Source organism: Leucopleurus acutus, assembly GCF_964270905.1.
Source record: "Leucopleurus acutus genome assembly, chromosome: 5".
Classification (NCBI taxonomy): Eukaryota; Metazoa; Chordata; class Mammalia; order Artiodactyla; family Delphinidae; genus Leucopleurus; species Leucopleurus acutus.
Window position 1 is genome coordinate 136,464,558 of NC_139147.1, and position 13,573 is coordinate 136,478,130.

General features: G+C 36.7%; 1 protein-coding gene across 4 annotated transcripts in view; it reads right to left on the bottom strand.

The window, feature by feature from the left end:
* Positions 1 to 13,573, bottom strand: part of SATB1 (SATB homeobox 1) — a 228,755-nt gene that overhangs the window by 30,601 nt on the left and 184,581 nt on the right. For 3 of the 4 annotated variants that reach the window (XM_082840037.1, XM_082840034.1, XM_082840035.1), the window contains 2 exons: positions 9,650 to 9,862; positions 1,421 to 1,576 (listed from right to left, as the gene is read on the bottom strand). In XM_082840037.1, the coding sequence (XP_082696163.1) occupies positions 1,421 to 1,576; positions 9,650 to 9,862 (369 nt within the window). The remainder of the gene's footprint in view (positions 1 to 1,420; positions 1,577 to 9,649; positions 9,863 to 13,573) is intronic. The other variant, XM_082840036.1, reaches the window with a different exon arrangement.

The window sequence follows — 13,573 nt, forward strand, 5'->3', positions numbered from 1 at the left end:
CAAGAGCCCTGTAATTTCCAATCAAAATTACAGTAATTTCCGATATACAAGCCATGATTCATGACAGAATTTTACATTCCATGAGAGATTACGGTGGCCTGATGTATGACACGCCGAGTATGGCACTAACATAAACAATTCAGTTTAATGTTTAAACAGCACTTGATGTTTAGAATCTCACAATAAAAGAAACATATTATTGTAGAAATTATCACTTTGACAGTGATTGAAGGGTACGCAGGCATGTGGCCTATAAAGCTATAATTTTTACAGTCCACAGCTTGAGTTTAATCATTTTTATATAACATTTCCAAGATATCCCTTACGTATTTCCAGCCAGCCTATAACTTAAACAAGAACCACCTTTTCTCAAGCAAAACTCCCATCAAGGACCACTATGAATGCTGCTAGAGTGAAATTTCAGAAAAACCTAATAAGGAAAGTACTGTATTGTAAATACCTCACATTGTGAATAGTCTCAGGACTGTATAATTTTATCAGAGGCTGAGAGCAGCCAGGCTATTTTACAAAGGAGGGTTCATTAACGATAATGAAATATATGTGTCTAAAATCTCCTTGATTGCCTCTCAATCTCACTTTGATAGTGTTATCAAATCTTTCTGCAAAGGGGACAAGACTTATACTGGACAAGACCGGTATTCTTCCGGTCCTTTAAAAAGTATTCCTGGCCTTGAACAAGGGTTTGTAGATAACTGTGAGCTTGTTCATGTAGATGACTCTACTTCTGATGAACAGAAATTATCAATATATGACAAAAAGACTGCATTATCTGTCCTTCGTTATGTCTCGTAGGGGTCTGTCACTTTTCCCATTCAATTCAATTCATTTATAATTCAAAAGATATAGACAATTTTCCTAATTGTAATTAAATTTGTGTGTCATATATACACATATATATATATAACTAAAATCATTATTTTACAAAGCTGTGTGTGTGTGTGTGTGTGTGTGTCACTTGGTTGTAATAAGCACACCTAACAGTTGTAGATGCCTGAGTTGGAACAGAAAAAAAAATACAATGCTCGTAGTAATTTTAGGATAGAAATCAAGGTCACCTAAGTACTAATGAAATAATAATAATTCAAGTTATTTGTTCCATTACAATAGACCAGATGGAGAAACCTCCTATACGTTACAGTACTCTTCTGGAAACAACTATTAACTGACTCAGGGATTTCCTGAGAAATCTGTGGTCTGGACAGTAGATGTTGGAGGAAACACAACCAAGCGTCTCTGTTCCCTGAATCTGAACACTCTGTTTCATCATGAGCTCTGTCAATAATCCTGGAAACCGTGACCTCTCAGGGATGCAAGTTCAACTTGCAAATAGACACCCCTTCGAAGGAACTTTCACAGGCATCGCAGATAAACATCCTCCATGCCTAACAGAGGCTCTTACCTGGCTTTTGGTTGCTGCCACCTTTGCAAACAGAGCTTGGGAAACTTTAGCGCGCTTCATTTCCTGCTGAATCTCGTCGTAAATGGAAGCATTAATGTTCATGGTATTGTTCTCTGGTTTCCCATTCCTCTCAGTGGCAATGGTAGCTGTTTTCACCTACAAAACATTTTGAACATGCCTGTCATTTCCCACTGGCCAAACTGTTTTGAAGCTTCTCAGGCTCGGCATCCAAACTGGATACTGTTGCTCCTTTTACGATCAAGGTGATCAACAATGCGGTCATTCAACATGAGTTCTTAGCTGGATATCAGATTGCTTAAGTTAAGGAAGTCATAGTGTCACAGGTGACTGCAGCTGTAATACGACAGCAACTGCCGGCTGACAACCAGGAATTATAATGCCATAAAGTAAGTTTTCTGGAAAATGGAATAGTTTCAAAGACTTGAAAACCCTAAACTAATTGTTTCCCAATTACCTTCCACGGCAATTCTAACAAAGGAAATTCACAATTAAAATCATAATGCACAGGGCTGTATCTTCTATCTTCGCTGGGTACCCGATGCCTAAGAGACAATTGCATCACTAATAGCTATTACATACTACGGCCTTTTTAATTTTAGACTTTTTTTTTAATGCCTTTTCCTCTTATGTTTCATTTAAAAAACCTTCTATAACAAAGCCATTTGCAGAGCTGCACATTTAAATCTTCTATCCATCCATGAAACAGGTAGAGTGCCTTGCTTAATTATCATAAAGGCTGGTTGCATTTTACACATGCATGTCCAAGCTGTTTTGTATAATTATTTCATCATTTCCTGGCACCGCTGTATATAACTCTTTCCTTTTGACTGGTGGAACCAGACAATAAGAAAAAGTTTCACAATATTTAATAGAACATGACTGCAAGTTACACAAAATATATAAACAGTGACTTACAAATATAATCAAAATGTATAATCTTGAGTGAGAAATTAATATAAATGCCTTTGGTAATAATGATAAGCAGATAGCTCCAGAAAAATGCCACAAAATTTAGGGGGAAAATCAACCTCAGAATTTATTGATACCATGATTAATCTTCAAAACTTAAAAACAATCTTTAAAACTTTAAATCTTTAAAATAAAAATTTGATCTTTATTGAGCATTTACAGGAACCAACCAGCCTGGGAAATTCACATATGAACCATGTAGCTGCTTTTTACTGGGAAACTGATGAAAACATAAATGAAAAGTTGTCCAGATGCAGGACCACATTTCTCCTGACAAAGTGATTCATCAAGGACCACGTTTCTTAGGGTCCTTTACAGAATCCAGGTTTCCCTTCTCTAGAAACTTACCATCTTGGGCCATTTCTCTCATCCACTAGGAACAACAGAAAATGAAGCTCATTTTAAGATAAACAAATGATTTGGGGGCACTAAATAACACACCTTCCTAGTCATACAGTAAGTCTTCTAATGTTTATTTCACCCTGCCCCCAAATATTTGGTATCAAAAGAGGGGCAGAGGTTATCCTAAGCCATTTAATTCCCTGCACTTAGAGAGTAAAGCTGAGTCTCCTTTACAACGTGCTTTCTGACTCGTAACTTCTACCTGGTAAGCAAAATAACTCACCTCTGGAGGATGCAGCTAGACTCTCCCACCTGGACACTACCCTTGGGAGCACGGAAAGGAGAATGCTGGGAAATGGTTGGACCACAGGCCCCCAGTGAGGACACAGAAGGTGAGTCAGGACAAGGGACCCACTGGCTGGCCTCACTGGCCTCTCCTAAAGCATAATCCGCAGACAGAAACAGCAAGAGCAGAGGCTGGATTTCAGCCTTCCCCTGCCAGCTCTGCACTCCAGTAAGCAAGGGCACTAACTCACGGAGGCATCTTAAGGACTGGGGGCCACTAGGCACAGACACAGGGCTTTGAAGCAGTAATCTGCTAAACACCACTTTAGGAGCCAGAAGAGTTAATGCATTACCATAAATTGCCTACAAAGTTGCTTTGCTGAGATTTGCAACTTTGCTCTGGGGTGGTCTTGCTTTGAGGCAGAAGGATAGATTTGATCACCACATGGGGTCCCTTTTAATACCTATTTTTTTCACGGCTTAAATGAAAGAGAAAAGAAAAGCCATTTCAATCGCTTTGAACATTGAATGTTATGGAAATGGAGGCATGAAGTTCAGGGCATTGGAAGAAACAGTTCCTTGGTATCATCTGCTTAGCAACAGTTAAGAGGGCAGGCTTTGGAAACTTGGTGTTTCAGTGTGTTTTGAAAATCATTTTCATTCTTTTGTAAAAATGATGTTTAAGAATTTATCTTCGAGGTGGGTTATAATCATTTGTTTCAACCCTGTGATTTTGTTTCTAAAAATTTCTTTGGTTTAAGTTTTCTTTTTTTAATAAAACAATTACAACTTAAACCAAAAAGCAAACATTTTAAATCATAAAAAAGAAAAATCTCCTAGTAGCCAACACAATCAAAAGTTGAAAAGTACTTTTTTCCTTTTTAAAGTACTTTTTAAAAGTTCTTTGTAAAAGTTCTTTCAAAAAAATAAACAAAGTGAGAGGGCTTCCCTGGTGGCACAGTGGTTGAGAGTCCGCCTGCCGATGCAGGGGACGTGGGTTCGTGCCCTGGTCCGGGAAGATCCCACACGCCATGGAGCAGCTGGGCCTGTGAGCCATGGCCGCTGAGCCTGCGCGTCCGGAGCCTGTGCTCCGCAACGGGAGAGGCCACAACAGTGAGAGGCCCGCGTACCGCAAAAAAAAAAAAAAAAAAAAAAAAAAAAAAAAAGTGAGAGCAACAGCTTTAAAAAATATTAAGAAACTGTATTACTCATTTAAAAAATATTTAGAAAAGCTCTTCCTTATCATCTTGTTGGCTCAGATATGCATCTTATTAGAGATAAGCTATTAGAATTCTGGAACCACATTTTTCTCTAAACACAAGGTATTGCTTAAGGGGAACTGACTTGGACAGCTTTTCAAAAATATGAAAGCTGAAATTTTTCCCCAGGTAAAAATGGAAACAAAAATCTTTTATACCTCACTCTACTAAGTACTATTTTAGCTTAGCTCAAAAAAAATCTTCTTTAATCCTGGTTTAGCTTTTAATATTATATCACACATTAAAATTCATAAAGTAGTTCATTCCAGGCAAAACAAACTACTCTTCAGCTCTTCTCTGCAAATAGCACAGGAGGTAAAATAAATGCAGTTGCTTTCTGAATAGCATTTATCAAGGTAGCGTGTACCACTCCATCATTACGGTGGCGCCAGGGAAGTAGTTAAGAATTGGAGCTTCTGCTATTTACCCTCCCACATGGGGAGAGGGTGTAGCACTAGGGTGTGCTTTTTATTTCACTACAATTGTTCAGTAGAACACAGATTTTCCATGAGAATTTTTTGCTCCTTTACCGCTGCTGAATTCATCAACCCATACTACAAAATGAACTATATACACTACATATGTACTATATATGTACTACATACAGGCTACACAAAATGGACTCTACTGTGGTCCTGACTGGCGTCTGTGCTCTTCCTTGATGCAAGTGGAATTGCCTGCAAGCTCATACTGCACACATGCGTGAGGGCATGCCCATATGCAATTAAAGGTTGATGTAGTTTTAATAATAATTATGATAATAAGGGAGACTCACATTTATCAGTTGTTTATTATGAGCTGGGCCTTGTGTTAACATACATTAACCTGCATAATAGCCCTGAGTAGGTAATGTCACATTACTGCCCCATTTTTAAATTGAGAAGCTAACAAAGAGGTTAAGTAATTTGTCCATGGGGCAAGGCTGAGAACTGAACTTGAGTCTACCACCAATGCTTATCTTAGGAATCACTGCAATACACTGAGGGTATGATGTTATATAGGACTTCTTTATTTGGGAAAATTCTTATTATTTTTTAAGACATGCTGCACCTGCTTTTTGGTGGCCCTTTGCTAAATCTAGCTCATGAATGTCTAATTTTTAGTAGGGGATGGTTTTATCATTAGTTTAAAAAATCCGTGCTATTTTGAGGAATTCCTATTGGTGATAGAAAACAGTCCACATTTTCATACTTTTATATATTAATACTGTTTTGAGTATCATGGTTCTATCTTTTTACACTTTTCTTCCTTTTGTAGAAACCATATTAGTTATTTTCCAGACCTAGACTTTCAAAAGTCCTCTAGCTTTTAAAAGATGACCATTAATGAGAAGTGTTTTCCAAGCACATATGTGATCTTAAAATAAAGCTGGTCAAGGGATTCATAACAAATAAAACTTTTATCAAGTGTGAAGTTCCTGCCCACAACTGAACCTATGTTTCATTATACTATAGAAGAATGTGTTGTAAAGAGACAGAAGTGTGCAACTACCAGATTAATTATATATCGCTTCTATTGATATAAACTTTGTACATTTTCTAAAACATTGTTATAAAATGTCCCATCTTCAGAAGAAACCAAAGAATGCCATAACGAGATGTTAAAAAAAGAAAAAATATTATATAATTCATGTAAAAGTTATAACTTGATAATTATAGGCTTTCAAATGGTCCTTATGAAGACAGAAATTGCTCATTTAACTCCAAAAGTCACACATCTTAAAACACACAAATAAATCCATAGTAAGTGCACACCTAAATAGAAATCATCAACTTAAAATGGATATGCTTAGTGCAATAGACAACTTCCAGAAAATAATAATTAATTACTCTTAATAAGATTCATCTTGTAAGCTCATCTGGAAAATTTGCTAAGCGATAGTCAGAAAAGAAATCTTTAAGGCCATGGAGCTTTGGAGGGATTGGTTTCTCCCAGATACTCCTACCACCAAAGTTTGGAAAGGGCTCTTTTCTCTACAATCTCAGAAATGCCCAACTGTCTAAAGTCCTCCAAAGTGGACCATTTGTCAAATATTCAATGTACTCTATCAGAAGAACATTTCACATGTGTTCCTCTTTCTAACCTAACAAGAAAACTTCTCATCCTCTCTGACAAACAGAAAGAGTCCCTGAGTTTCATTTTCTCCTTTCTAAAATGTCTGTCTTCTGAGGACGTGGCTTGAGGTAGGGGAAAGAGCATCCGACTGAATAGGGGATTTGAAAACTAAGTATCTGACTTTTCTCATTTTTCTCATACCAAAAGGTTGGTATAATGATTCCATGAATTCATGCATGTGAAGGTACTGAGAAAACTGTGAATCATTGTCAAGTGCAAGGTATTCATATTTCTTGAATCAGAGCATGGACATTGTGAAAATATGCTTTCAACCAATAGCTCTGGCCCGGAGCCTACTGCCCCAGCCAGAAGACAAAGCTCCTGGTGTGGCTACCCCTACCGAAGCCTGAGGGACAGGAGTGCACAGGAGCCATCTCGCCAAGGCAGAGCCAGCCAAGAGCTTCCTGAGGCTGGTCTAGGTTTTCCCTGGTGAGGTTCTCCTAAGAATAACACCCAGGGCCTGAAGGAAGCCCCTTCTTGAAGATGATTTATAACCTGAATTCCTCAATGGTTTAGGTCCTTGGTCTGGCAGGACCCAGGGACATCCAATCATCTTCCATATGGCCTAAACTCTTCAGAGAAGCTGGAAGATAATCCAGTCTCTCAGGCCTAAAGGTGTCCTGGGTCTTCAGTGAGCCACAAGGGACCTCTGCCTTCAACAATCATTAGGAAAAAATCCTGTTCCGGTCCAACCCAAGCCAAAGACTAGTCTCAAAACAGATTTCGAATATCTTCATTGTGGGGGGGCAGCGGGGGGGGAATGAAATGCACAGTGATTTCACACAGATTCCTCTCTGGCAAAATATAAAAAGACAAAATCCTGCAGTCCTTTTCTATACCTGTGGTCTCCTCCTTTACTAAACCCCTTCCATTTTAGTCATCTGTAAATAAGCACATGAAAACCTTATGTGTGGTATATTGGTTCCAGGTTAAGCACTGGATTTCAACTGCTGCAAAACAGTACTAACTCAACTGCTCTATAACCCGTTTTTCCAAATCCTAAGTACTCATTTTACATTGATAATACATTTAATACATTAAAACTTCCCTAAAATTTAATTCACTGAATCACTGTCCAAGGGTAAAAGGTGAACAAACTGGTTGTGAGCTCTGTTATGATAAAATTAAGGAATGCAAAGGGATTCTCTATGAAGCAGTGAAATAAAGTTATTCACACATATCAGATAATCATTTCAGAATGTGGTTAGATGGCCAATAATACTGTGTTAATAGAAACTTTTTTTCTGTGAAAGAGCTTCACTAAGAATTTACAGTATCTAAGTACATTCATCACTGGCTAAATATCCCAGCTAAAGGCTTGGTCTCAACCCCCTCTTGAGAACAAACACATACAGCTGAGGGTGGCTCAACCAGTTTATCAGTAATTCAGGCCAAAATAAATTACAGTTTCTATCCCAACTTATCAGCAGGTACAGTCTTTAGACATACATATAGGAAAGCAACCCAGAGTATCTTAATAGTATACAAAAATAAATATCACAATTAAGAATTAATGTAATTTTGGCTAAAAAAACAAAAAACGATGAGTAAGGAAAGCAGAATCGTATCTGGAAAACAAATAAAAGCATTAAAGTCCTAGAAAAATTAGAAAACAAAAGCTATATTAAGGAACTACTAAGTCAAATATTTGGATAGATTAAAACAAAAAAAAAGAAGCAGCTCAATGCTTAAATTCACACTGGTCTTAAGTAAGCCCTTCTTTTGTTAGTATTGCAAGATTAAGTGATAAGTAAAATAACTCTGCCCAGAGGCCTTCCAATGATGACTGCAACAGCAAAATTAACTAATGATGGTACATATGATTACTCTAAAACACCACAAACTCAGCGTTTAGTCAAGTCCAAGTATTTTTTGTTTAATCACTCTTACAAAAGTCATATATGTATATAAAGAATTCCTCATTCTTTTTGGTAAGAAATATTGTATTGAAGGCTTAACAGATCAGATTCAGTAAGTGTGTGTGTCGGCAGATGGACATGTATGCATGTATTTGGGTGCCATTCTTTTCTGCTTAGAGAAACATATCTTTCTTAAAATTACAGCAATGCCTTCTTTATCGTCTGCTCCTATAGACATTAAGACTTAATTGATTTTCATTGAATAAAATGGAGAAAATGGACCTTTGGGATGGTTCTAAACAATAATCATTTCAGAACATTACAATATGCAGTTTAAGACCCTCCACAAGTGGCTGTATAGTATGTCTATTTCTTATTTACGGAGTATCTATGGCAGTTTCACTTTTAGTGTTGAGTGAGTTTTATCTCTATACTTGGAAATGGATGGCCATTTTTTACTATTGATGAAATTAACATTAAGAGATAATTTCATTATGACATTATGTTACATAAGCACTTTTAATTAGTACTCCATATTTACTTTCCATCGTTTTAGCTGACCTCATTGTTAAGAGTTGCACAGGCCACAAATTAAATGTGTAAGAAATATATTTGCTTGTGGATCTTACATCTAATCCACTCTTAAATTTGTATCTAACAGTTGTACTGAAAATTAACTTCTCAATTCTCATAATAGTTTTGAGGCTACCTTTTAAACTTGATTAAAAAAATACAGATGCGCATACACAAAATTACCCAGCAGGTGACTTCTGTCCTTTCTAAAAAGTGCAAAAATTTGGAAAATAGAAAATGTGCCCATTTCTGGGAATATGGATGGAATTCCTTATCAGCCCCATTTAAAGCTGCCTTCAAGGATTGTATTAAACTTAATTATGAAAGATTACAAACGAGATGATGCGTAATTGGTACCAGCTGCAGTTGGTATTGGAAAGCATAAATACAAATGGAATTATTTATTTTTATTTATTTACTATTCAAATGGTGGTTCTAAAACGTGCAGGGATAAAATGGACTTCATTACTTTTTTCTTCCCTATTGAGTTTAAAATACCTTTTTACTTAATAGTAGTAGGGCCAAATATCCCATTTCAAGATGACTTTTCACCCCCAAAGAACCCCCCAAATGAAGCAGCACAAAGTAATTTTTTTCCCTCTATCTAATTAGTAGCTACTTGTTTTTATATCAGAATTAGTGAGCTGGGACCAAATTCTCCTCAAGCAAGTCTATGAATTACTATTAAAAAAAAAAATCCCTATCCATCTACCTTTCTCATGCTTGTTGAGATTCTTCCTTAGACTTTTTCTTTTTTTTAAACAAAAACAAAAAGCAGAAAGGTGAGGAGGAAAAAGAGAGTTCACCTGGGGAGGGCGGCTGGGCGGTGTGCTTATCAGGGGGGCAGGACCCATCGCTGAGGCTGCATTCAAGCTCCTTTCCCTTTCATCCTGGTAAATTCGATCTCTCTCAGCTTCCGGTAACTGCAAGAAATTCTGCATAGCCCGAAGGTTTACCAGCAAAGACTGGGATGCAGTCTTGGGGTCCTCTTCCTTTCGTAGGATTTCTGAAAGCAAGCCCTGCAGGGAATGAAAGGCACAGGGTGAGCTTGCCCCCATGCTCTGCCCAGCCCGCGGTGAACCTTTCCTTTTCTTCTCCACTCTGTTCAGAAAATGAACAGTCAGAAGCATTAATTCCACATAGGAATATATTAGTTACAATTGAAGTGGTAGAGAAGAGAGCCTCAATTGTATTCTTAATTTTATTAAGCGTCTGCTTTACATATAACATAAACTGCAACTGCCTAATTGGTCTCCTTCTTTTGAGTAGCTTAACTTGCCATGAAATCTTTCACAGAGACAGGATTGAGGCAAGTTAAGAATAAATGAAATGCTCATAATACGACAGCACTGAACTGTATAGTTCTCAAGCTGCCAAGACAAAGACAGTGGAATGCCAACAGCCCAATATGTAAAGATACAAAGCCATTTCGAGAGAAGTAGGATTTACAAAGAAAATACTCGAAAATGAATTGTAACATACTAGGAAAAAGAGTATCACTAAAGCATCATCTAAGATTTATGCTATGTTTTTGCAGGCAATATTTTACATTATTCCTTGGTTTTCAAATTATTGGAGTCAATGACAAGTGATTCTATTTACCGCTTAAGGAAACTATACTGCTTGCTATACAATATACCTCTGAGTAACAGGTTGAAAATTTGAACTTCAGAAACCATCCTTTAAATTTGAAATACATAACCCCTTTTCCACTGCAAAAATCCATCGTAGCATGCCAAGAAAAAGAATATTATCAAATTCTGTAAAAAGCAAATTTCTTGAGGAATAAACATTTTTAATAGTGCTAGAAGAAATTCACAAACCATTAGTAAACTTCTTAATGGTATTCCTCCCCAAATAACAGAGAATTGTTAACTACTTCTTTAATTTTTGGAAGAATGCATTTTAAAAATGGGTGTTTCTCCACAATTTTGTTTAAGGGCTTATATGAAATACAAGGATTAGAAACATTTTCTGCCCATTTGATAAGGACTGAGCAGGCCTTACCTCTTCAACCTTCTGCATGAAAAAATGCCTGGAATGCCAAGACGTGTTTGCTTTCTACATTTCAGTTTATCACAATATGGCTCAGAATAAAATGTTGTGGAGATCTCTATATCATTTGCAAATTTCACTTTCTAATAACCCTGCAGAAATGGCAACAGGGTACATTTGGGAAAGGGAGGTAAAGTGTCATGTCAAAACAACCAAGCCCCAACGTTGTAACATTGGGGTTTTTTCATGGTTTCCTAGAAGCGCAAACCTGGCTTTGTTCCCAATTCCTCAAGGAAAATGTAGCATATTGCCCCAAGATAACAGTTGGGTATACAGACAACATAAAAGCAGTGTCCACTTCAAAAACGATCTATATAGGCTGCTATTAAAAAAGATCCTCCAATAGGCTCGGGGGCTTAAGAGTACATTTTAGTTTCTCATTTGGTCTATGCAAGGGAAGCCAGTTTCACCCTAAGAAATGTGACTGAAGAATGAAAGGTACTTGTTCTTTCATTTATAATACTGACAAGTAATGTTGCAACTGTGTTTATACATGAGCAAAACATCCAGTCAATTTAACTAAAATTCAGTCAAACAGGCAGTCAATCACCCAGCTATTTAATTTGCGCAAGGTCAACTAATTAGATTGACTGTGTTTTTGATGTGTCACGTTGAAACCAAGAAATACAGGTCTCAGAAACAATGTTTGAAAATAGGTGTAAAAAAAACAGCCCTTGCTCTAAACTCTTCCCTACCAAATGGGGATAAAAAATCTTTAAAGATATTAAAAGATGTATTTCACAAAGCAATATATCTTAACTCTACAGAAACAGAAACATACAGTACACAAAAATACATTATAAATTCCTTGAGTACAATAGTCTAATATTCTTTTTTGTCATCCCAGCACAATGCCTGCCACGTAAGTGTTTGATAAATATTTACTAAATGGATTATGTGTATTCAGACCATAGAAGGAAAAAATTCCAAATGGGTGACAGAAACTTAACAACAAGATATGTTCCCCATGGGAAAATTCTAATGGTAATTAATAATGTACTCAAGGTGAGCCTTCAGTGGAAAGTTATGTGGCACTTTGTAAGACGTTTATCTGCACTAATTGTTCAGTAATTAAAAAAAATTTTTTTGCAGCAACATGGATGGACCTAGAGATTATCATACTAAGTGAAGTAAGTCTGACAGAGAAAGACAAGTATCATGTATCACTCATATTCGGAATCTAAGAAGAATGATACAAATGAACTTATTTACAAAACAGAAACAGACACACAGACACAGAAAACAAACTTACGGTTACCAAAGAGGAAGAGAGGAAGGATAAAACAGGAGTGTGGGATTAACACATACACACTACTATCAACATACATAAAATAATCAACAAGGACCTACTGTATAGCACAGGGAACTATACTTAATATTTTGTAATAACCTATAAGGGAAAAGAATCTGAAAAAAAATATAAGAATATATAAACTGAATTACTGTGCTGTACACCTGAAGCTAACATAACATTGTAAATCAACTATTTACAAAACACTTTAGGTCAAAAGAGATCCTATAAACAGATGTTATTATATTTGGGAAATTTGAAATTAGACATTCAGAGATCTCAGATAACAAAATGTCATCTCTTTCCATTACAAATGTTTCCCGAGACAGCAGAGAACTACAGTGAGAAAGCCAACACATGAAAAAATACATAATGATATCAAGTCTTGCTAACATGAGACTGAGTCATTCCTGTATGGCTTAAAGTAACAGATAGAAGGTCACTTGGGAGAGAATTTAGCAATTTCTCTACTCATATTTTGACGTTAGCATGACGTCCCATTTGAGCATATGAAATGTTTTCCGGGCAAAGCATTTTATTTCCACTTAATTATTCTAACCAGAGCGAGTGCAGGTTTTCTGCCTGGGATGTGTTGAAGGTCTAGACTGATATTTCAAATCCTGGGACATTCACAGAGCTCGAAAGCAGACAGTGTAGACAGCCTCAGGTATTTTACAACCTTCGGGTTTTTGTGTGTTTTTTTTTTTTTTTTGGCCCAGGCTTTCAATGAGGGGAGTGCCCCCTGGTGGAAATGCTTGAAAATATTATTAGAAAATGTTTTGATTAGAATGTGTTAATTACTTTTTTAAAGAGAATGATGTCACTTGAGAAAATTCTGGATGCGAAATGACTGGCATTAGAATCCGGGTTTGGGAATGCACGTTTTGGTCCTGTTTGGGTTGTTGTTATTTGAGTAGCTACATTTATGGATTCAAGATGTATGTGGCCCTTGTTTCCCATTTCCCATGACTGAAAATCCAGTTAAGACTTGCCAAGTTAGGTCAAGGTCATTTGTAGTAATGCCCCATGGTGGATAGTAAGAGAGACCTCTTACCAAAAACTTTTCTTCATGCTAAAAAATAACATGTCAAGGTCATCATGTACCATACTTGCTATCGCTGAAATACCAGGACTAAAATATTTACCAATATTATGCCCCATAGGTGCTCAATAAATTTGCTGAATGAAATTAAACAAAATCATTAGTCATTTTTGTTTCCAAAAAGAACTTGCGATTTTGTATATTATGTAGTATGTTACCAGCACCTCATGGATATCAATTTTATGGGAAACGAGAAGCTGCTTTTCATGCACTTCACATCTTCAAATTGTTCAATATGTGCTCTATACATGAAAACGTAAGATTATTCTGCATCGCCATTCC